Genomic DNA, 23,865 nt, shown 5'->3' with positions numbered 1-23,865 from the left:
TCACCTATGATATTATATACTAATATTTTAAAATTAAATGTCTTAGTATCTAGAAGTATCTAAAGAAATATAATAAGTTCAGTATATTGTTTTATACAAATAATTGTAATAAGGCAAGAAAGGAGATAAAAGACTGTAAAATGTAAGGGCTTAGTGCTTAATAAAACAATTTATAATCTCATTATATAACTTCAGAAAATGGTTCTTGAAAATCAAGTTCTTCTTATAAAATTATTCTGTTTTGGACAGCAGATAGGGGGGAAGCTGTCACTGAAAGCTATCACTAGTGGAAATTGTCAACATGGAAATAATTCTGTTATTAATAAATATTTTTTATGCCTATTTTAATTTTATAACTACTAAACAATCTTAAAAGCTAACTAGGTCCTTTCCTAAGTAAAATTAATTAAATATATTTTAATTTTGCTCAGAAAAATTGAGATGCAGTTTTCATTCCTGAAGTAATCCCTGTCAGCCAGATAACAGCTATAACTGTGTAAAAAAGATTTAACAACCCTGGTTCTAATTAGATGATGTTTCTGTGAGATAGCACAGCAGAAACATCCATAAAATTGTACCCTAAGACCTTCAAATTCTCTGTTACAGAGAGCCCCAAGGGACATAACTACCATCGCATCATTTTGAAAGTTTCATGTTGCTACTCTGATCATTAATGTAATTTCAAGAAAGACCCTTCAAAACTTATAGATTCTGTTCTCTTTCCATTGGAACATCCTTTCTTTTGAAAAGAATAAAGTTTGACCTAAAATTAATTTACCTCACTAATCAACTTGTTAGTTTTTTCATGGCAATATGACACATATCGCCCCTAAAACCTGCAGTTTATTGTAAGCAATTCACTGAAAATTGAAGAAAGGGAAAAATATTTGAAATATTAAGTTATGAGAAACATCTCCTATCTCAAATATAATGCAAATGCAGGCAGAACTGCAATGCTGCACCAGCCATACCATTAACAGGATTATAGCTGCTTGTCTAAAGAATGAGTTTTATCTCTCTTAAATACATACATATCTCAACTGCTCATGTAGGGCATTAAAAATTTCACAGGATAAACTACAAAATGTACCCCTATGTCACAAAATAATTTTTTTATGAGTTTGCCTCCTCTTTCTAAGCAATATTCTCTTTTCATTCTATTTCTTCTCCAGATCCAAATGCCTGGGCATTCATGATGCTCTTAAAGCTCCCCCCACTACTGCAGAACAGGAGCTGTCTGAAAATGTAGGCCTGTAGGCATCAGAAAAGTGTCTTACAAAATCAAACTTGAAGACATAGTTGACAGCTCTTCCTGAGCAGTTTTTGTCAACAAAAGGCTATACCACATGTCAGGACATGGATCATTTTAACTGCAGTTCCTAAGTTCAAGCCCCACGGCAATTTGTTTTTCCCAAACCATCTAATGCTGAGGAGGGCAGACAGTCTACTGCATTGTAGGGCACTGGTAGACCTCAGATTGTCTGTGTGATTTCTTGCAATCACAAAATACTCTTGGTGCCATGATTACAGTACAAAAGTTTAAAAAGCATGTTCTTGTTATATACTATTTTGCAAATAGTTCTCAGAATGAACAAATTTTCAGAGGATACATAGATATCAGCCTTCAAATCAGATTTCAGACAACATTGTTGGATTTATTCTTATATCTAGTGACATAGAAAAGATTCATGTGACCTGAAGTGGTGCCAATTCTTATAGTAATCACTAGCTGACTCAGCACATACCATAAGTAGTTGCATTATGGGCTGTTCCCTCATGGGATTTATGGATTTTTCAGCTTGTATAATTAGTACTAATAAGCTTTTTGAAAGAAGCAGCATACATTCAATTTAAAAAGGCATTAAAATGAAAAAATAGAACATGTGACCTCAGATTTCAATCTGATTCAGCCTAACGAACCAAGAAGGTTGAAAGGTTTTTGCTCCTTAATAGAGCAACTCATCTTTCAAAATGTACACCATTAAGAACTGCCCTGCACTGAACTCCTTCATGGGGACACCTAGAAATATTTGTCTTTCTAGAGCAAAGATGTTCTTAAAAGCTTTTAGCACTGTGTTCTCTAGTTACCTATCAAAATCAAACAAAAAAACTTATTAAATTATTGAATAAATAACATTTACAATACCTGTGTTTGTAGAGGTAAAATGCAAACCCTGATAATATTAGAGCAAAGAATGGTACCAGGATGGCAGCTGCAACTGAACTGCTGTTTGTACCATAATAGTGATTTGAAAGGTCTGTGTCTGCGCTTAAAGGACCTGAAATGAAAAAAAATGGTCAGAAATAAAATTTCCACATTATCTACGGGAAGAAATAAAATCCCCATGTTATCTAGCTAATTATGTCCTTTTTATTCAAGAGTTAAAGAAGATGATGTCTTGATCAAATAATTATATTTAAAAACTTGAAATAAATAGCATGCAGAATCATAGTATAAATACTGTTAATACTACTTCATGATATATCAATAACTATCAAAATTATTTGAAAACAGTATTCAGCATGTAAAATAATTATGATTATTGACATAATTAATCTGATGATGACTCAATTTAATAAAGTTAAGCCATATAACTTCTAAAAACCAAATTAATTCTGCAAAACTACTGTATGCCAGCAGTCTTAATATTCATCTTGGAAACAACAACCAACGCAAGACCACAGCAAACAAGAACAAGCAAGGAAAAACTGAGGTGACTGCAATAAAACAGTGGCTCTGCTCGGCTCAGAAGCCCTCCCAAGTCTGCATCTGTGTCCACATCCCTCGAGCAGCTGTGGATAGAACAGTGCAGAGAATGCAAACGCAGTGGCCTGTGGCACGGCCTCGCTGGGCTCCTGTTGTGGACAGGCAGATAACCTGGACTGTAAAGCATTTTGCAGAACACATTTTTTCACCAGTATAAAGAGACACATCACTAAGTTGCTTAAATAGTTGACCACCTTGGTAATTCAAAATGTGAAGGATGAAAGACAATTTAATGATGAAAAATACAGAAAATTTTATAGGAAAAAATGGTTTTTGAGATCCAACTCCGTGTTGCCAGTTTGAACTCACAGCTCTTCAGAAAGCAATATAGGTCCCATTCAAGAAAGAAAGACCGGGATAGAGGAAATGTGCAGAGAGGATCGGGCTTGGGCAAGTATCTGTGCTTGATATTCTGGGGTATTATTGCTATTAAGAGTGGAGAAGAAAGGAGACGCTGCTGTTTACCTCAGAAATGCTCCAAACCACCAGTACAGGGTGTTTCAAACACCACAACTCCCTCATTGACAGCAGCAGCATCAATCAGTGTTTTTAGGACTCTAGTGGAAACCAGTTATACAGTAGAGACATGGCCACTATGCTAATTTCACCAGTCTACTAAAACATCTAAGTTCAAAAATTGAGAAAACAAAAAAACAGACAGAAAAGTAATAATTCTCCTATGATCCCAGGAAGTGTTCAAGGTCAGACTGGATGGGGCACTGGCAACCTCATCTAGTGAATAGTACCCCTGGCCACAGCAGGTGGTTTAGAACTAAATTATCTCTAAGGTCTCTTCCAACACAAATCATTTAACCATTCTATGATTTCTTGCAGTTCAAGCTCAATGGAAAAGGCAGATAAGTTTTTTTTTGCTGTGAGACATCTTTAAACCATAGATGTTTCATGTGTCAATATTAAACTAGCTTTGGCACATTTAATTTAAAAAAATGTACTAAATTTTAGGAAGTAACTAAGTGGCCTTTAAAATGAAGCCAACCTCCCTAGGAATTTCAGTATTGCTACATTTGATCACTTAAAATACGACAAAATATTGCACTAAGATCTTTTTCACTGTCTTAATCTTCTGTCATGTTTTAGACTTCTCTACACATTTCTCTACAGAACTGGTGAAGGAAAACCTTTTCAAATTAATAAACCTATTATTGTAGTAGAAAGGATCATGTTATGAGCTTCATCATACTACTCTTAACATTGAACTGTTTTAGAACAAACACAACCATTTTATTAAAATCTTGGGATTTGGTAATCCAGTACTTGTCTCAAAATTCAAGCTGTGGAAATATATTTGGCATAAATTTATGTATTTGTTCTGCATTGTACATGGACTGGACATCCTCTAACTTGTTTAAATTGAAAACAGACACACTACAGTAGGCCAAACTGTTAATAGAAGTTTTAGAAGTACTGATTTAAATGTTTTTTATTGGCTAGAAGAAGTGACAGACTCTTAAAAAAACCCAACCAAACAAACGCATTCAGTTATCACTTTCTTCATCCTATACCACCACAATCTCCAGCTATTTTTTCAATTATTTGGAGTAATTATTAAAAAATAAGGAAATTATCAAATTCATTGAAGTCAACTTACACCAAAAAAAATCTGGAATTAATATTCAAATTCTTATACAAATTTCAAATAGAAATATGTTTGATCAATGAAGTCTTAACCTCTATCTCAAAGCTATCATCATGCCACATATGATAGATATATTTTAATGTACAACCAGTGTAAAAATTCATAAAAACTATAAAATTAATAAAAAAACAATTTTCAGTGTGACTTTTTTGGTTTATTTAGTTAATTTTAAAAAGCATTGTGTAGCTCAAGATTTAAAATCAGGCACAAATTTACACTTCAAGAGTCTCTTTTAAGTTATCTATGTTGGATAACTGATTCACATTTAATACTTTACACAAGACTTCTAGTGGAGGTAATCACATATTCTATATCTCTACAGTTTTTGAAGTACCACACTTATGGTAACAAAACTAGAAATTTTTTACTGAAGTTTACAAGCTTTAATTGGAGAGTTTCAACCTTGAGTTGACCAGGTTCAGACTCTGCATTGCATGTGCTTTTCATTAGGAAAAAAACCTTCACTGCAGTTTTGCATAATCTGAATTTCAGTCATGTACGAGACTCAGTATAATTTCAACATGGTCTGGTCTACTCATTATAATAATTTTCAGATCTGTTTGTGATTAAACATATCCTGATGTGAACTTTCTCATTCTCCTGACAGCATTATTATTGTACTGCCCAAACTAAGGTAGTAATTGCTGCCACATCTGAAAACAGAAAAGTAGAAATACCTAAATATACACACAAAATGTATGCAAAAGATAATTTGATTCATTTTTCATTAAAAAAGCCATATCTTGTCACTGGGAAATTTGTTATTTAAAATAGGAATGTTCAGTAAGATTATAAATGTTTTTGGGATTTTTTTAACAGTTCATGTAATAACCGGGCTTTAGCCTCCTAAAACAGCAGCCGTCAGCTGAATTCAAATTTTGAGAACACACAGTGAATTCATTAATGTACAAGCTGTGTATTTTTATTCTTGAGGTGATTGAAAAGTGTTGTCATTTATACCTAATAGAAAACAATACTTTTTTAAAGAAGATACTCCGCAACCTGATCTCATGGTGGCAACCCCGCCCTTCTGACCAAAGCCATTCCATGATTCTCTGATTAAAAAACATTTTCTTATCATTATGTGGATCTATTATATGCACTTCTCCTTTGTCTCCTAGCTCAGGGTTTCAGTTGACTGGCATCTGTACAGCATGGCTCAGTCTTACTAAGAGAAATGCTTGTTCAAATTCGAGAAAATGTGACAGCAAAAGCCATGCAAGATTAAGAAAAGTAGAATTACAGGTCTAAGAGTAATTTCTGAGACAAGGATGGTTATCAGGTCAAGGATTTAAGGGAAAAAAATAGCAACACAGAAAGAAAATCAGCAGCTTCCAAGGAAAACATAGGCTGGAGCTTCTGCACCTGATTGAACCTGCTGGACAGCAAAGACTCTGGATAGGTGCCTCACTGGGTGTAGACGTGTTAACAAACAGTTCCATGGCTCATTACTGTTTGTGCTTTAGCTAACACACAACAGCTCTGTACTCTGGAGCTCTTGTGGAGCTCTCTCTGGAGCTCTCAGGGTACTCCTTCAGTTCCTTGTTTAGATGTGGAGTTTTCATGTGAATGATGAAGTTCTGTGAAATGATCTGGAGAGGAAGGATGATTTATAGAATGAAATTTAAAATTTACATCTCATGATATTCAACACTTTTAAGAGTTGATTAACTTTCCAGTAATGGATGTGTATTCCACAGCCATTGATCTAACACAGATGCAAATTAATTATCCATATTTCATTTTTTGTTAATATGTTATATCAATCTAGAAAAGTCAAAAAGTATTTAGAGGAAAGAAAAAAGGTGGGTGATTTTATTTCTCCAGAGAAAATAAATACAAGAAAATAATAATTTTGTGAAGAAGGTTTTTCTTCTCACAAAGTCACCTTTTTACACAATTTTAAAAGAAGTGTCCAGATTGGAATGAACAAGATTTTAGAATAAACATCTTCTATAAATTTAGTATTGAGGCATAGGCACTCAGCAATTGGTGAAACTGAACTTAGCCACAGACTTGCATCCTTTTAAAAACCAAGTTGCTATAACCTAACAGACAAAAAGCCCTCAGAAATTAGATTACTGGACAAAAGAGGTTAAATAATTTGGTGTCACAACTTGGGCCTTTTAAGAAGGCTCAGGTACATTTCTAGTTCTCTAAACAGATTTATAACAGATCTCTTTGTCCTTTGCGTTGTTTGCCAAGGCTACAACCAAAATTACTTCTGAGAGAGGATAAAAAGTACTAAGAAAGAAAAGTTCTTTCTGTTTTCATGACACTAAGTTCAAAGACTGAGCATACTCAGTTGTTTGAGCACAGTTCTAATAATGACAACATTGTGGCTTTGATTGCTGTATGAGTCATTCGTTTAAGAGCTGGATATGATTTCCCTCGCGGGTCCCCTCCAACTCAGAATATTCTGTGTATTCTGTGATTCTGTTATACCCACTGAGACCAGTCTTTTTCTAGCATTGTGTAATAGAAAACTATTCATAAAATACCTTGGTCTTTCCCATTTGACCAAGTAGTTCTCCATAAATGCTGTCTTTGAAATATGCTTGCAGATGGAGAATTTCACACTGCTTTATGTATGCACCAGTTTATGTATACTTTTGGCTTACTGTAAAGGCAGTAAATAATTAAACTTAAAAACCAGAAATATGTTAGATCTTCAGAGAGAGGATATATGAGATCATCATTGCAGCAAAATATTCATGAACAGAATAGATTTAAAAACAAAACCAAATTACTCTTGAATATAAGAGGGTATTGACAAATATAACCTGTATTGGATGGAAATTTGCTGTTTCCTTTTAGCTGTTAATTATTCAATAGAGAATAAGCAATTTATAGAGAATCAGTGCCTATTTAGCAATCTTGTAAAAGAGAGGGTGTCTGCATTTGCAGCAAGCTCTCGACAGAGATGTCAAAACTGAATATGAAAGGTCCTCAGTCCAGGAATGCAGGATTAACTTGGACACTCCAGCTCCTTACTAGCCTTATACAAACTGATCTCTTATATCACAGCTCTGAAAGGTGAGATCAACAATATTTTCCACTACTGTAGAATACATCCACCAGAGAATTCTCTGTTTAACTTTCTGCTTACTCTTCAATTACCACTATGAGTTATTAATTTCTCATAGAAGCAAGCTTTTATTTTAGGTAGCTGGCAAACCATGGATATATTTTTTGATCTTGCTTAAAATAATAGCAAATACAAATATACATCCCCCCCAAACAGAAACAACAAACCACATTCTTACTGTTTCAAGATAACAAAGGCTGCTTAACAGAGACATGTTCGAACAAATGTTGATGCTCTACTTTTACAGTATGATAGCTAAAATCAGAAAGCAAAAGCTTAGATATACGGTAGTAAAGATTACACGAAAGTACAGGCAGCCACATAATCTGTCCTACACAAGAGTTTATTCTGAAGATTGAATTTGCATTCGGCTTCAATAATTGGCAGTTCTTAGGCTGGGAATCTGAAGAGATGGGTTTCTGCCCCTAGTCACTAAACATACTTAGCAATTTAAGAGATGGCCAAGATGAGCAAATCCACAGCATAACTGCTATTACAGTACTTAATAGAGCAAACAAGCACAAAAGAGATTCAACAGAACTCTAAAGAGCACTGGGTACAGCAGCAGTGAAGCTAATGGAACCAAGGCAATTTATAAAAGGTGCATAGAGTCTGTCATAGAGATATTGGCTAGGCTGTCTCCTCTTCCTAAACCAGTATTTTTCTGTGTATATACTGTGCTTTGACCACTTTGCTGTAGTTCCAGGATCAGGAAATGCAGATGCTTACACTTAGTATTTGCCAAAAATGTTTTATGAGTGAGTATTTCATAAGTAAATACTTTAGTTTTTATGATAAACTATTTATGAGCAAAATAACTAGTCTTATACCAGCTGCTAGATCACTTGAGCCCATAGCTGTAATACATACTTCAGACACTTATTATTTTTGACAGTAAAGTAAAATTCTGTCCAAATACACATACATTCTGAAAACATTCACCAGCAACAGAGACTCTGCAAATGACATTGTTAAAATTAGGGTTGATTCTACCTTTTAATTTCTTATATGATTCTGACTACAATTTATATATTTAAGCAGGAAATGTGTTTGCATTGCATAATATCCCTGGTACTTTCAAAAAGAAATGCAAATGCTTGCAATGGCACTCTCTTTAAGAGTATCCTGCACTTATTAGGTTGCTACACTTGAAAACCTGTGATAGTAATGTGTTAAGCAGAGTTAAATTAGGATTTGAACTGTATATTTCAAATATGCATATTTGGTTATATTTTGTAATAGGAGTAGTGTAAAATAAACATGCCTACTTCATCTAAATAGCTGAGTAATTCTTTGAATGCATTCTTGCAAGACCCCAAAGGATGATACATATTTAAATCTATGAAAGCATGTACCTTGTCTTTGGAGCATAAATTTTCCAAAGTCTTTTCCATGTATATCACCTTGATAAGTAAAAACTCCTCTTTCAAGCCCTGAGGATACCTAGAATATGTTGAAACAGAAAAAAGGATTTCTGAAATTAATAAATAACATTTAGCCAGTTTTTTGTGACTCAGACTAGATAACATGGAGCACAGATTTTCACACTTAGCCTTTAAAATAGTAGTGACTTTTCTATGCTGATACAATATTTATCATGTCAAATGTTTTATTTTATTTATTTGCAACGGTATTCAAAATAACACCTGGAATGTTTTAAAAATACCTAATGTACATAGCTAGGTTTTAAAATTCTTGAAATGCCATACTCATAATTGAATTGGTACGCAGATAGAGAAGCATGCTGAATTGTCAGATTTAAAATTTTTTCCATAGAAAGTATCATGAGGCAGAAAGAAGAAATGCAAAATGTAAAACACTGCTTTCCTTCAAGATTAGGTGTATTTTATTACAGTGAACTATTTACAAAAAGGGACAATATTACTAAGGGTAAAATTACACTCCCATCTAAGGAAACAAGGAAAAAACATGGCAAAATATGCTGATTCACTCCCCCTTCCCTTTGATATACTAAAAATTCTAATCAGAGTACAGTAGATAGAAGTTTGTATACATATTTCTGAAACAGAATGGTAATCCAATCTCTACCCTGAGATCCAGAGTGCTGGATTACATATTTGTAAGACAAAAAAATGGATATATTTACATCGATAATCACAAATTACTTCAGAATTTAATCTCAGTCATCTTTATCCATGGCAACCTGGGTACTTACATAACCATCTAGTGCCCAGTTGTCGTTTTCATACTTGCTTACAAAAATGTCACTTGGTCCTTTAATTTGAAAAGCTTTCAAGAGCAAATGGGCTTCTTCCTTCTTGTAAACACCTATTAAAATAAACGAGGCAAGACATACCTTTTAAACAAATTTTCAACCAGTTTGTTCAAATAGCCCTTAAAATCTAATTATGTCACTTTAGAACTAAAACAGTTTGTAGAAAACATTCTGTAATAAAAGAATTTCATAACATGAAAAAGGTCAAGATTTAAGACTGGATCTTATTTAACTGATTTTTTGTCTCACCACACTTGATAAAAGTATGCAAAGATAAGTTTGTATCATTTAATTTTATAGAAAATAGGGCAGTTGTGTTTTTACACTGTATTTCAGGAATTCAGATAGAAATATTTCCTGGAATTTCCTTGATCTGGAAAAAAATGGATTTTACTGACATCACTACAGTATATTGCTACAGTAGATATCAGTATTGCAGTAAAAGAAAATTCCTCTTTGGCAACCAGCTACTGCAGTTCTCTCTGAACTCTTGACCTTAAAATATAGTGATAGCTGATAATGTTCTTTTCAATAGAACTGCAGTGAAAGGCTAATTCTGAACTTCAGTTACATAAGCAAAAAGGAATGCATGATGTTGATTGTAAGGTATGCATAATTTATGATGCTATTTAATTATCTATGCCTATATTATGCTATGCCATTATTAATACCACATTGTTTTAAGGTAGATATTAATCAATATTGATTAATTGAGCTTTCCAGCTTTACAATTCTTAATATGCCTATATACATTTTGTCTGCCACTTCAGTATTTCCTGTGAGTTCAACACACCAATGCTATCCAACAGCCTGAGATGAATAAACCCTACCTCAAAATCTATTTGAAATATAATGGCTTAAATAGATGGGTGACTGCACATGAAGTGACAGAAGCTGTGCAGACCATTTCATTAAAGCTTTTCCTTTTGCAAAAGAAAATTATTTTTAGCAAAAATATAAAGTTTTTGTTTCATTTTCCATTTGAATGAAAATGCATCAAAACTGAACAGATTTAAAAAAAATTATAAGAACTTCTTTAACACCAAATTCTGAACCTACCTGATAGTTTGAGCTGTATGTTGGATGCCTCAATGAATGTGGCATTCACTTTGCTGCTTGTAGTATTGAACCAATCAACAGTGAGAGTGGCAGGCTGTCTTTTTCCTAAATATTCATAAAACCCTTTCCATAGCGAGTTTATAAAAAACACATCTGAAGGAACTAAAAAAAAAAGGCGGGGGGGGGGAAGAAAAAAAAAAGAAAACTACAGTGAAAAAACAATCTTTCCAGCCATACTTATGCTCATAATTTTTTAGAAATCAATACACTGTTCTAAGGAGGTATTATAGCAAAACTTTGAGCAATACAGACAATATATCTAATAACCTTTCCACACAATTGCCTGTAATATACTACACCTGTCCATCATGGTACACATTCTCAAATAACCTCACACTTTATAGTTTGTGTGATTCAGAAGAAGTCCTCAAGACTATGAAAAACAATAGACTCCTCCCCTAAAGCCCTGTACCTTTAAGGTATGAGGCAAAAAAAGAAAAGGTATTCTGAAACCAGAGATTCCTGCAAGGAAACAGTCTCAGGCCATCCCTTTTGTTTCATGGATCTATTGAAGCAGCACTGTGTGATTTTGAACTAATTATGAATGAATATTCAACTGAATTGACTGAATTTCTGGAACAGTTTAATCAGTCATTTTTAGACTTCAAAGCTTTTTTCCATACAATATTACTGCACCTATGAACAGTGAAGTTTTCAAAGAATGAAACTTTTTTTTATTTAAAATAAACTGCCGTTTCTCAACAACTGCAGTTTGAACTATCCGAAGTAAAAATCCTACAAAATGAAGCATAAATTATTGGAGGTATATGCATTTGGATTATTTATTTTATGTGATTGGTATCTTTCCTCTCTACAGAAAAAACTTATTTAGGTATTAGATGTCATATTTTAAATTGTTTAACTAACCACATCATATCTGGACAAAATGACAGCCCTAGCAAGTATTAAAATTCACCCTTACTATCCATGACCACTACAAATGATACTTTCTAAATAACTAAAGACTGACATTAGAAGTGTTTCCACATTCTTCTCATTAAAATCTTAAATAATCGCCTTTTTTTTTTTTTTTTGCATTTTGTCAAACTCTGAGCACATTTAAGCAGCTGTCTTTCTTGAAGGAAATTTATCAGCGCAAATATTCTCTGTATCCATTTTTAAAAATTCCATGGCTATTTCCTCCTCTACCTAATCACTTATTGCAAAAATGAATCAAGAAAGAAACCCATGGCAATAATACTTGACATGTAAGACATCTGAAAATCAGAGAGCTGATTAGCTGTTGAGCCAATGATAAATAACTTCTTCCATGTCTTTTGCCCTAAAGTTGTGCAAAAGTCACAAGCAAATGTTCAAGCTCAGTGTGGAATGATTTGAAAACATCATTAGCATGTTATTGGTTCTATCACTGGATTCTAAATGAGCAGAGACCTATTAAGTGGCTTTGAGTGTAATGGCTTTGAATAACTGGAAGTGATCAATTTTGTAAGTAAAAGTCAGTGGGGCTTTACACAAGGTTACCTCAACTTACTATCAAAAATCTGTAGCACTACATTTCAATTGGTATGTCACAGTCCTTAGAATTTGTATAACTTCTGCAAATATGTGTATTCTGTAAAGAGTCTTTCAGACTCTTCCTACTCATTTCTTCTACAATAGTGACATAGCTAAATTTGAAACTTGGTATTCTAAAAAGAAATATTACAATTATTTTTATTTGTCCATATTTTAATCAAAGTTGTGTGTCTGACATATTCCCATGAAGGGGAACATCTAGTATTAGTGGTATGACCCAGAGAGGTACTATGTAAGACTTTTATAAAGGATGCCATACTTTTATAAAGGACTCCATACTTTCACCACATTCCATTCTCTGTACGTAGTTTGTCTAACAACTCTATCAATAATAGCTGTTAAGCTTTTCAGAATAGGACCACTGACTCAGTATGTACAGAGTTTGCATTTGCAGATGAACAGAATCAGCAGGGGGGGGAAATTGTATTACTGCTTCCCCAGCCATGTTTTCTTAAATGTTAAAACATAACTGCTGCAGTGTCCATGGATGCTGCTTTGGAGAGGCTCTGAGACGACTGTGCTGAGCACTTACAAGGTCCCACTCCCTGTGGGCAAATGCAAAATAGTAGAATGAACTGGCTATTAGTATTCCAATCCTGCACTGACTGCACTGATTGTTCTCAGGACATGACAATTGGGAAATCCATGGCTACTCATTAAAACAGCTTCCTAACTATTATTTGGAAGACTGTACAAGGCAGTGAAAACAGTGTGAACCAAACAGAGTAATATAGTTCTTAATTCTCACATGGATATTGTAAGAATTCTTTAGTTGCAACTTATACTCAGTCATGTAAAAATGTTTACTATTGCTTATGAGGACATTAACTCTGCCAAAAACCCAAACAAACAAAAAAACAAACAAACAAACCCCCAACAAACCAATAAATATAACTTGCATTCAGTTGTCTAAAGGCAAAAAACCAGAACATGAATCTCTTCTGTTACAGAAACTGTAGTTTACCAATATTAACTTAATTCTGTTCAAAATACAGATAGCAGCAAAGCAAATTGTATCAAAAGTCAACATAACAAGGTAAAGAAAGTGTTTCAAAATACCTAATGTTCTATAACAAAGAGAATTAACAATTTTAAAACACGTAATAATAGTGCACAGCTGTTTTTTGAAAACCACTTAAAACTTTTTCTTCTTAATTACTGTTATTTGTTACAGTTTCACTTTTCTGTTTACTATTATTGGCACTTTCAATAACAGCATTTAATTCTTTTTTAATAGCTTTTAAATAGTATTTATAAAAACTAGTTATAAAGGACATGATATTATGTGAATTTATACTGACACTCTGCATAGTGAATATATTTGGAAACTAGGTCTACATTTTAATTTGGCATTGAAACTTCAAAACCTGTGTGGTAGCAGATTAATGCATACCTTAGGTGTTTGGTGAGGTGAAGTCTCCAAAAAGGGAAGACTGTATATTGATTACAATGAATGAACACTATATCCTCTTTTATTGTGAGTCTGTAGAAGTAATGTGTTTTAGAAGAACTCATTTATGGATTCACCTGACACTCTCACTAATAAAACCCTCCAGGAAGGTTAATTATTAGCAGAAATACCTTTTTATCCCATCTACTCTACAGAGTCCTTCTGTGAATTGCCATGAGTGTGAACCATAAATCTTATTTTCCCTGCAGCTTTGCTAAAAATCAAAATATAGAATTGCAAGCTCATTTATTTTGTGACAACTCTGCTTATTGTTGAATAAGTTAATAAACAAAGTTAGGACTTTCATTTTCTGAATGAGGATTTCTCAGATGCATATGTCTATTTTGCTACTGGCAGGAGGAATAGGTTAACTGTGTACATGTTCATGAGTACAAACAGTACAAACAGTAATGTTTGCCTGCCTTGCCACCTGTCTGCTAGTCCACACTGTTTTGGAAACCTTATATTGGAGTACATGGAGAGTTTATGTGAAATGATGGCCAAGAATATTTCCAAAACTGGTTTTGGAGTGGGCTTTTTATATGTCTTAAAACACTTGCAATGTGAAGGGCAGAACTTTGACTGAAACTAATCCCTGCAATTATAGTATATAGTCATTATAAGGCTCTCCATTATAGCAATCTCTCTGATATAACACTAGATCAAATCTGAGGTTTGTGTAATAAACTTCTTTTGTCTGTTTGAGAAGAGATTTTGTGCAATTCACAAAATTGGCAAATTTTGTCACAAAATAGAAATTTAAAAAAAGTTCTTTGTGAATGAATTTCATTGACTAGGGTTCACATGTCACCTGTTATTATGAAAGACCTCAACATTTATATTCCTTGGAAATTAGTAACAAATACTTCACTAAAATATTGGAAATAGTTTTATTATCCATAACAATCTTGGGTGTAAATAAATTTGATTTATTTAGATCTAAAGCTCTTCTTGTATACAAACCTGGAGTTTTAGTTATTGTTTCATTAACTTCTCTCACTCCTTTACCTACAAGTAAAAAGACAAATTATCATTTTCATGAACATATTTGTGTGGTTTTTGTATTTTTTTTAATAAAATGTTAAAACAATACCTGTTGGATGCAATCATCTTTTATCCAATAGATTCACTTTTAAAACAGAAATAACTTGTATTGAATACTTTACATGTTTGACCTATCCACTTGCCCAAAAAAATCAGAAAATAATTTAGGTAATTAACATTTTTACAGTGGAAAACTGTCTGGCTAGGTAAGTATCTCATATATTTAGGGCTAAAATGTTTATATCAGTCCCAGTGCTATAAAAGAGAGCCTTATAGAAGGGACAAATACTATATCTAATTATATAGTATAATAGAATTATATAGAATATTAGTATTTTAAATATAGTAAAAATTGTGTTAGGAAAGACTGATGCATTTATGACACAAACCAGCAAGAGCCAGATAGCTTGATTCGTGTAACATGATCAGATATCATGGAAAGGGTCACAATTTTTGAATTAAAAAGTGCAATTTGCTATATTTCTGGTACACTCAGAAAAGTTATGTCCATTGATCCTGATCAAGTTCTGGACTCATCATTTGGCACATTAGAAAGGATAGTGTCCCATTGGAAGACTTGGTCTTACATATTGGGGTTTTTTTCCTCTTTCGGAGCAGAAATTCACTAATTAGACTGATCATGTGATAAGAAAGCACAAAAAGTGTAGGATGCTCAATGAGAATTGTACCTAAAGACTGTAACACAATCTTATATAAATCTCTACTGCATTTTATCTTCAATAAATAAAATAACAAAAAAAAAAAAACTAACCCCAAAAAGATAATTTTTCTCAAGTTATTAATGATAGAGTATCTATGAAAAATCATCCTTTAGACACAGAATAAAGATAAATTCTGATATGTAGACCAAATGACAACGCTGAATCAAGGAAGTCTGCCCATACTTTAAAGAAAAATAAATATTGCTCAAACATCATAACTATTCAGGACACTTAATATATTAAAATTAAAAATCATACTTCAAAAACTTTCCCATGGTATCTATTTTTCCTCTCCTCATATTCTAATTTTTTTTTAATGAACTGAGAATTAACAGCCATGTTGATTTGCATGTGAAGAGCAAATTCAGATCTCATAACTGTATACTTGGATTTACTCCAGAAAACTATGTGAAAGTTTTATCACTACAGTGATATAAAAGTGGATTATAGTGCAGAGACTTTTTAATTTATAAGATTTCCTTAGACTAAAAGTATACCTGCATGAATCTAAAAGCTAGGATATTAAATAACTTTTCTTGTTCTCATAGAAAATCATATATTAAGCACTGAATACATTGAAATACTATTTAAAACTGTGACAAAAAGATAAATGCAGCTAAAGTAGTACTCAATACTGTTTAGGTTGTGTTTGCTGTTGTTAAGGGTAAAGATGTATGTGTGTCTGTGCACTTGCACACCTTTTCCTCTTCCATGAGCTCTAGGTGTTATGTTCACTTTGATTTCTTCAGTATTTCTTTCATAAAATAAAAGTTGTTGTTCCATGCGTGTCATTAAATAGTAAGTGGAAAAAGTTAGTACTACTAAATAAAACAAAAAATTTCAGGGAAAATTAATTCAAACCCAGTAGGATCCAAGAAATCACTTGAGTAATGACTTACTTTTACAAATAGGTGATTTTCCTGTCCATTTCATATCTGGCTTACATGTCCGATGCTCTGATCCACCAGCAAGAAAAAATCCTGGCTGACAGGTATACACCAAAGTATACCCTAAAGTAGGAAGATCTATTGCTTTCACATCTACATGGGCTGGTGTTTCTGGCTGCCTGCAAGCATGAGCTGCAAAGGGGTTTTACAGTTAGAAAACATAGTGGTAAGCAGTTTCCATAGAATTAGACAATCCAATTTGAAATAAATGCATGGCAACTCTGGATAGTTTTTAGCAATGTCAAATAGTTTTTACTTGTAAAAGTAACACTCAGAGTGTATAGTTATATTATAATGGGATGGAAATGATAGTGTCGTGTATTTTTAAAGAATAAACCAAAATCAAATCATGCTAGGAATCAGTAAACAATTAAAATGAGGGGAAGCGCATGCCATTGTACATGATGCAATGATTCGTCCTGTGAATTATTGCACTGTCACAGCTTCAAGCATCATTTTCATTCTGTGTTCTGAAAATTAGAGTGGTTACTGTGATAAATAAATGCAATTCAATTGAAATAAAGGTTCCATAAGAACGTTTTGACATAGGCATTAACTACAGCAGATTTGGTTACTCAGTATGCTTCTTTCTTTGTACCACAAGGTACTCACTTATAACAATCCAAAGTTAATTTAAAAGAGGATAAAAAATCCAAGGTCATTGTAATGAATTACTTTCAGCTTAGGTTATTATATTTTAATACAATAATTATTTGATGTCTTCCAACTCACACAGAACTGTAAGTAATTTGCATAACCATGCATAGTCCAGGAAAGATGGGCTTTGCTGAATTCTAGTTTATGGTTCACAAAATACTAGGCAACAAAATATTTCCATGCATATTTCAGGTCACTTTCCATTCTTTATTAATCCATTACACACACAAAAATATTTCTAGCTTAATTAAAGTAGCTAATGCAGTAGGTTAACTATAACTGATTTTTTGAGCAAAACTGATAAAATTATTGTGAATTTCATTTAAAAAATCGGAAAACTCTTCCTTCAAATTAATACCCCAAATACATGTTTGGTCTTTGAATAGGGAACAACAACAAATAAAACATTTAAAAATATGTTTTAGATAAAGCTATGCATCTTTGTAGCAAATAATTTGTCATTAATTTCCACATGTACCTCTTTGTAACTCTTAAAATTGCACTCTGTTCTAAGTTAGGATAGAAGCCAGACTTACGAATGCATTCAGATTGTATGCCACTCCAAGTTAGGTTAGCAAGACAAGAACGAGTGGTAGACCCCTGAATATGATAACCTTTTCTGCATCGGAAATAGACTGTGCTCCCAACCTAAGGATCAAACCAGAATATTAGGCAGAAGAAGGATCCATTGTATATAGTCAGATATCAAGACAATGGTAAGTTAATACAGTTTTTTTCAAAAATAAAATTGTCTACTTTTTGCAGTTTCTAAAGTTACACTTTTTTTTTTTTTTTTTTACCGTGATGAAATAATTGAAGAACTGATTCTTTCGTGATCTTATTTAAAAGAAATATGTGGAAAAATACTGACTGTTCACATGGAAAATCATTATATTCATACGTTTCTGCTGATTAGTTTTTCAGTGTGAGAGAAGTAAACTAAATGCCTGAGATGCCTCTCTTTCCTGTATATCACTGCATATATTTTGATAGACCATAAAGTCACTTTCAAAGGTTTTTTGTTGTGTGAATTTGACTAAGTATGGGAGTTTTTAGAATGAAAAGAAAAAAACTATAAAGAACTGTTTCATCTACAAATACATTCACTAGAGAAAACTCCAGATGAAAACTTCTTACACTGCATTTATTAGTATTAAGTTTTATTTGAAATGTTTAACTAGCAGAGCGAAGTCATGGAAAACCTTCCCATGGTCAAATATGATACGACCTTTCTCAAAAGAAAAGGTAAAAATAACTGAGAAAATGCTCTTTAGATTTCAACTGGGAATAGAAATGCATGAAAACTACAAACAAAATTGCAGGTGAGAAAGAATTTTCTTAAGAGATTAGAAAGAGATTGTATGGAGAGTTCTAGTAAAATGAACTTATTGATGGTACTGACAAAAGTAACCAGAATGTAACTCCAGACCAAGTAATTTAATGATATGGGGCTAATCAGTAAAGCATTACTTTTGTTTTGGATAAAATAATCTTGTCAATAATAAGTAAATAAATAAATAAATTGGACAAAATTCACATTATTGGAAATTATATTACTTTAATAAAGTAACATATCTCACAGACAAGTTGCAAATGAGCAGTGATCAATATGTATTAGTAAGAGCTTGCAGTTATAGAAAGGCAGATAGCTCTGCACTGCAAATGTCATAGAACGGCTTCAATGAAAATCATAAATTAGCATCTTCAAAAGTAGCTACCTGCTATCTATACACTCAATTATATAAAACCTGCTTATCATGACAGATGTTGAGCAAATGCACACCATTTCTCCCAGATGTAGCTTGGGAAAATCGCTGGTGTTTTTAAAGGTCATATTAGTGATATGGATTTGTAGATTTATGTCTTTCTAACTATTTTTAAACATATTATTCTCTCTATCCTGTCAAGGACACGCAGTATGTCTTTCATAGGGAGTAGAACACTGTGTGGCTAGTCTTGAGTCTAAGTCATTTTACTTGTGCCAATTCTGCTATCTGTCAGTAATAACGACATGCAAATCTTTTCTCAGAGCTCCAAAAGACCAAGCAAAAAGTAAGAGAGGTTCAAGGTAGTTAAAGAGCTATACTGCTTTTTCATTTTACTGCTAAAACTTAAAATGAAAGCAGCACACTCTTTGTGTAATACTTAGATGAAAAACATTGGGGCTATTTATAAGTCACAGCGTAGGGAAGCACAAAAGACAGAATGAATGGGGCAAGACAGGATGCTGGTAGATAGAAAAACCCTACAAAGATCTGCTGCCAATCATCACACTGTACTATAATGAGGAAAGATTGCTGAAAAGTGTTTTATAAAAGTTTGGTTATGTAATACAAACAGGAAGTCCATGAATAATGTATGAAAACCCCCAAAATCTAGCTCTGTAGCCACTAGAGAGAAATGTCCATGTTGTGGTACAAGATAGCACTCTGAGAATGAGCACATACTGGAGACAGACTTAAAGCACAACAGAGAAAGACCTACTATGGCCTCTAGAGGTGAATGGGAAGAGAAGATCAGTCGACATAAACATGAATAACACAGTAGAACAGTGAATTGGCCAGTACAATTACGAAAGACAATTGTGAGTTAGATAAAAAGGGGGAGAAAAAAGAAAACAACCCCCTGTTAAAAGAAGGTGCAAAGATTGGAGTTGTTTTTAAAGAGAAAATGGGGACAGGTACAGGATCAAGACAAGACATCAGAAAGGCAGCTGCACCTATTACTGGAAGCAGAACTGCCTTGGGTAAGGCCACAAGATGTGGCTCAGGGATTAGTGCCTCAGTATCTGTGAGCCAGGCAGGAGCAGAAGGTGAAGAAAAGAGCTCACAGCCACAGCAACAAAAGACAGAAAAATTGTAGGAGAGAGAGGAACCGGAGGAATTACAGAAAGGATGTTTTGGAAAACAGTTCTACTAATTTGGTCACAATGGGCACACTGCCCCAGGCTCAGAAATAAGCAGCAAACCCAAAAAGAACTTATTTTAAATTTCAGTCACACATATTTATACCTGAAAGATCTATCCACATAAAGTTTATCAGTCTATATAATGACTGTGGATTGGTCATTGTTGCATCTACGGTTATTTCCTCAGTCACTTTTCTGACTCTCACTCTTTGAACTAACCACCTGTGAGGAATTTGGAAATTATAGAAAGGATATACATCACAGAGAACCTGGAGACAACACAGAATAATTTCATCTTCTCTGACTGAATAAAATATAACATGGATTTCTAATTTAAAAAGCCACTTGCTGACTTTTTTGTCAAGGACTACATGGCCTTTGAATTACACAGGTCTTCGGTTGTTAGGTATTTACTGGCTATTCATCACTGTATGAAAGAATTATTATCATAAAGCAGGGTAATTATATTATGTCATATCATATTAAGTAATCAATTTATAAATAGCCTTCCATACTAAAGTCTCCTAAAGGATTGAATGCATGATATATTTCAGGGTTAGAAATTCTTTCTTTAAGCTGAATGTTTTAAAAAAAGCTTGGCATGAAGAATAAGTTTTTATTAAAAAGAGGGTGGAAATTTCTCAAGGTTTGCATCAGACATGTAAGACTACATAAAATGCTTCTCATTAAATTTCTGATGCAATTATTAAATACATTTTCATTTTAGAAAGCTAATAAATAATAATTTAAAAATTACCTCATAACCTCTGGAACTGTTTTGTATTCCAAAATGAGGAGTACCAGGGTCTGTACATGTATTGTGAGCTGGATCTAATGCAAAATGTGAAACACATATTATTATGGTATGAAAAAAAGACTCTAAAACTGTCTGCAAAGATTAAATCATTCCATCAATGTCTAGTGATGACAAGAATTCAATTCTTAGTTGAATGCATGCTTTTCTATATATTACATTAGTATTTCCAATTAAATTACCACGTATATCATAGTAATTTGTTTCAGCACACTGTCATTTTTTAAAAATGTTTTTGCAGGTATTTCTGGTAGTGCAGACTTTACAGTAGGGGTTGCATTAATTTTTAGCAATCATATACTTTTAAATCTCTTTGAATCCATAGTATATTTCACTACTCACAATTCAACTGGAATACATAGAGAAATCTTTAGAAATCTTTATATTTTCTTTATTTCAAATGAACAGCTTAATGATAAGTATTTCTAAAAAAAACACCCCCAAAATAAAACAACCAGAACTCCTCAAACGCAAAAAATCCAACAAAATAAAAACCCCAAACCCATAATCAGCCTGCTTTCTTATAGCAAGGAAATACTTTTTATTTTTGTATAGGATTCTTTTCTATGCCACAAAGAAAGTAAGCTTCTAATGGAGCACCACCTCTGTTGTTGCTGGAGAATAAAATTCCCTCAATGAAAAAAGCACATGCCAACAGATTAAAACTCATTGTTCTGTTTCATGAGAGTAATTTAAAGCAGCCTAGAACTATTTTTTCATTCAGTAATGCTCATATTCTGGTGGTTGCTTTGGAGTTGCCCAGTCATATTCACCATTTAGACAGCACAGAACTTCATCCAATGAATTTTTCTGTAGGATGTGATTCTCTCATGGCAACCGAGTCTGCTGTGTGCTGACACTGAATTATGAAGAACACATACTTCATCTGTAACAATTTTTAGTTTTCTGTAGAGCAAAAATTGAACTTTTCATTTCCAAAACCATGATATTTCATTTCACTCTTGGCCAACTCCCATTTTCAATATTGACCATCAGTGGAGCACAAAAATTCAACTGCAGTGACATTTACCAAAGGCTTCAAAAGTTAGGTGGATGTTGACCTAAAGTGTAAGAATGAAAAGCAAACATTCCCCTGATGTTGAGATGCTTGAACAGCTCAAGAACTTTTTAAAAATTATCAACAGCTGGAATTCTATTTCTAATAATAGACATGAAGCTGAATTGAATTTTTAAGATAGGTCTCATCTGAAGAACCCAAAGCAAGGCTTCACAAAGTATTCTAAGGAAACCATTGCTACCCAGAAACAGAAAAGCTTCCATGATATGTTTTTTTTCAGGTCTAGTTCTAGATATTGTTCACTCTTCTTAACCTTCAAATGGCTTAGAAATTTTAGCTGTAAATATGTTAGACGATCTAATATTTTCCTTTTACAGTAACATAAAAACTATGATGTAAAAGAAAAACTTGTATCTTTGATGCACTACTTTCCATGTACTTCCACATTACACTATATAAAATATAAACAGAAATTTATTATTACATTTTCAAAGTTGATTCTTTCCATCAGACCTGAAAATTAGCTTTTTTAAGCTTTCTTGCCTCTGTAGCAAAATATAGGTGTAAGATGATTGCCCAGTTTGCAAAAACTATAGAGAGAAGTTTTTAATTCATACTAACTGTAATGTCTTCATTTAAAAATACAGACTGCTTTCAATAATCATGATTACAACCTTTTTTCAGAGTGCCCAGCTCTTTCACACAGCCAATATCTCAGCCATGACAAAATATATAAACAGCCTAAAATCTACATCTGAATATGTTTGTTTAGAAATATCAGAGAGAGTTTTTTTATTATAAAACTAAACTAATTTTCTCTAGCAAGTCACCTCAAGTGGGATCAAATTGCGATGTCAGTGGGAGTTAAAGGTGCCAATCTGATTGATATAACATGCTAAAAGCCCACCAGTTGTACAGCAGTCAATGAGAAACTGAGAGTATTTGGGAATTAATCAGAATTTCAAAAGATCAGAGATGTACAAGCCATGCTCACAAAGTCAAAAACACTTTGATTTAGGATTGATTCTGAAAAATGCCTTTAACTCTCCAGTGACAAAATCTGGTCTTTAATCTGTCACAGTCTACTGCATATCCAAGAGATTCTAAAAATAGATGGAACAAATTTACGCACTTGCACTTATTGACGTTCTGCATTTTCAGCAGACAAACAACCCTGTAAATATACAAATGGCTTCATATGTGATTATGTTTATCCTATAGTATTTATATTCAAAATATAACCTTATAAAACTAGTTATTTTTATATTACAAAGATCTTTTCTATACTTGGATAGCTAATTGCTAGATTTATGATAGTGTAATAATTGAATTTTCAAGAATATTCTCAGTCGAACATGCGTTAGTGGTAGTTTCTTACCAATGCATGTTGGCTGAATTCCACTCCAAGTGCCATCTGCTTGACAGAATCTTCTTGAAGAGCCTATCAGAATAAAAGGAGGTCTGCATTGGAAGCTAACTTCAGATCTGTAGGTGAAACTTTTTCCATTGAGGCGTCCTTCTGCTGGAGTACCAGGATCACCACAAAACACAGCTGATACATAGAAATGAAAAGAAAAAAAGATATTAAAATCTGTACATGCTTTAACCTGAAGTATTCTACATTGTTTTATGTGCAAGGCAGGCATATTGGATATGAGTGGAAATGCTGTGTTCATTTATCTGTGTAGGACTGTAGATCTCCAAAATTCTTGACAGCAATTTAAAATAAATTGTCACTGTTATAGCTATTGTAAGTGTAGAACTTAACCTGGAAAAATAGAACTTTTAAGTGAGACACAAATATTGATTAGATTTGGATGATAAAATAATCCTGAAGTAGACAATGCAATATTGCAATGCTTAAAAATAAAATCATTTTTTCACATTTGACACACACAAATG

At 33.2% G+C, this 23,865-nt stretch overlaps 1 protein-coding gene across 1 annotated transcript in view; it reads right to left on the bottom strand.

Annotated features, from left to right (window-relative positions):
• Positions 1-23,865, bottom strand: part of CSMD1 (CUB and Sushi multiple domains 1) — a 1,057,667-nt gene that overhangs the window by 4,036 nt on the left and 1,029,766 nt on the right. Inside the window, exons 61-69 of the mRNA XM_005426386.3 lie at positions 23,342-23,515; positions 20,889-20,962; positions 17,760-17,871; positions 16,519-16,698; positions 14,817-14,861; positions 10,808-10,969; positions 9,689-9,801; positions 8,868-8,955; positions 2,147-2,279 (exon numbers count right to left, since the gene is read on the bottom strand). Of these exons, the coding sequence (XP_005426443.2) occupies positions 2,147-2,279; positions 8,868-8,955; positions 9,689-9,801; positions 10,808-10,969; positions 14,817-14,861; positions 16,519-16,698; positions 17,760-17,871; positions 20,889-20,962; positions 23,342-23,515 (1,081 nt within the window). The remainder of the gene's footprint in view (positions 1-2,146; positions 2,280-8,867; positions 8,956-9,688; positions 9,802-10,807; positions 10,970-14,816; positions 14,862-16,518; positions 16,699-17,759; positions 17,872-20,888; positions 20,963-23,341; positions 23,516-23,865) is intronic.

Source organism: Geospiza fortis, unplaced genomic scaffold, assembly GCF_000277835.1.
Source record: "Geospiza fortis unplaced genomic scaffold, GeoFor_1.0 scaffold56, whole genome shotgun sequence".
Classification (NCBI taxonomy): Eukaryota; Metazoa; Chordata; class Aves; order Passeriformes; family Thraupidae; genus Geospiza; species Geospiza fortis.
Note: the sequence above shows the minus strand (reverse complement) of the source record. Positions and strands in the feature narration are given on the sequence as shown.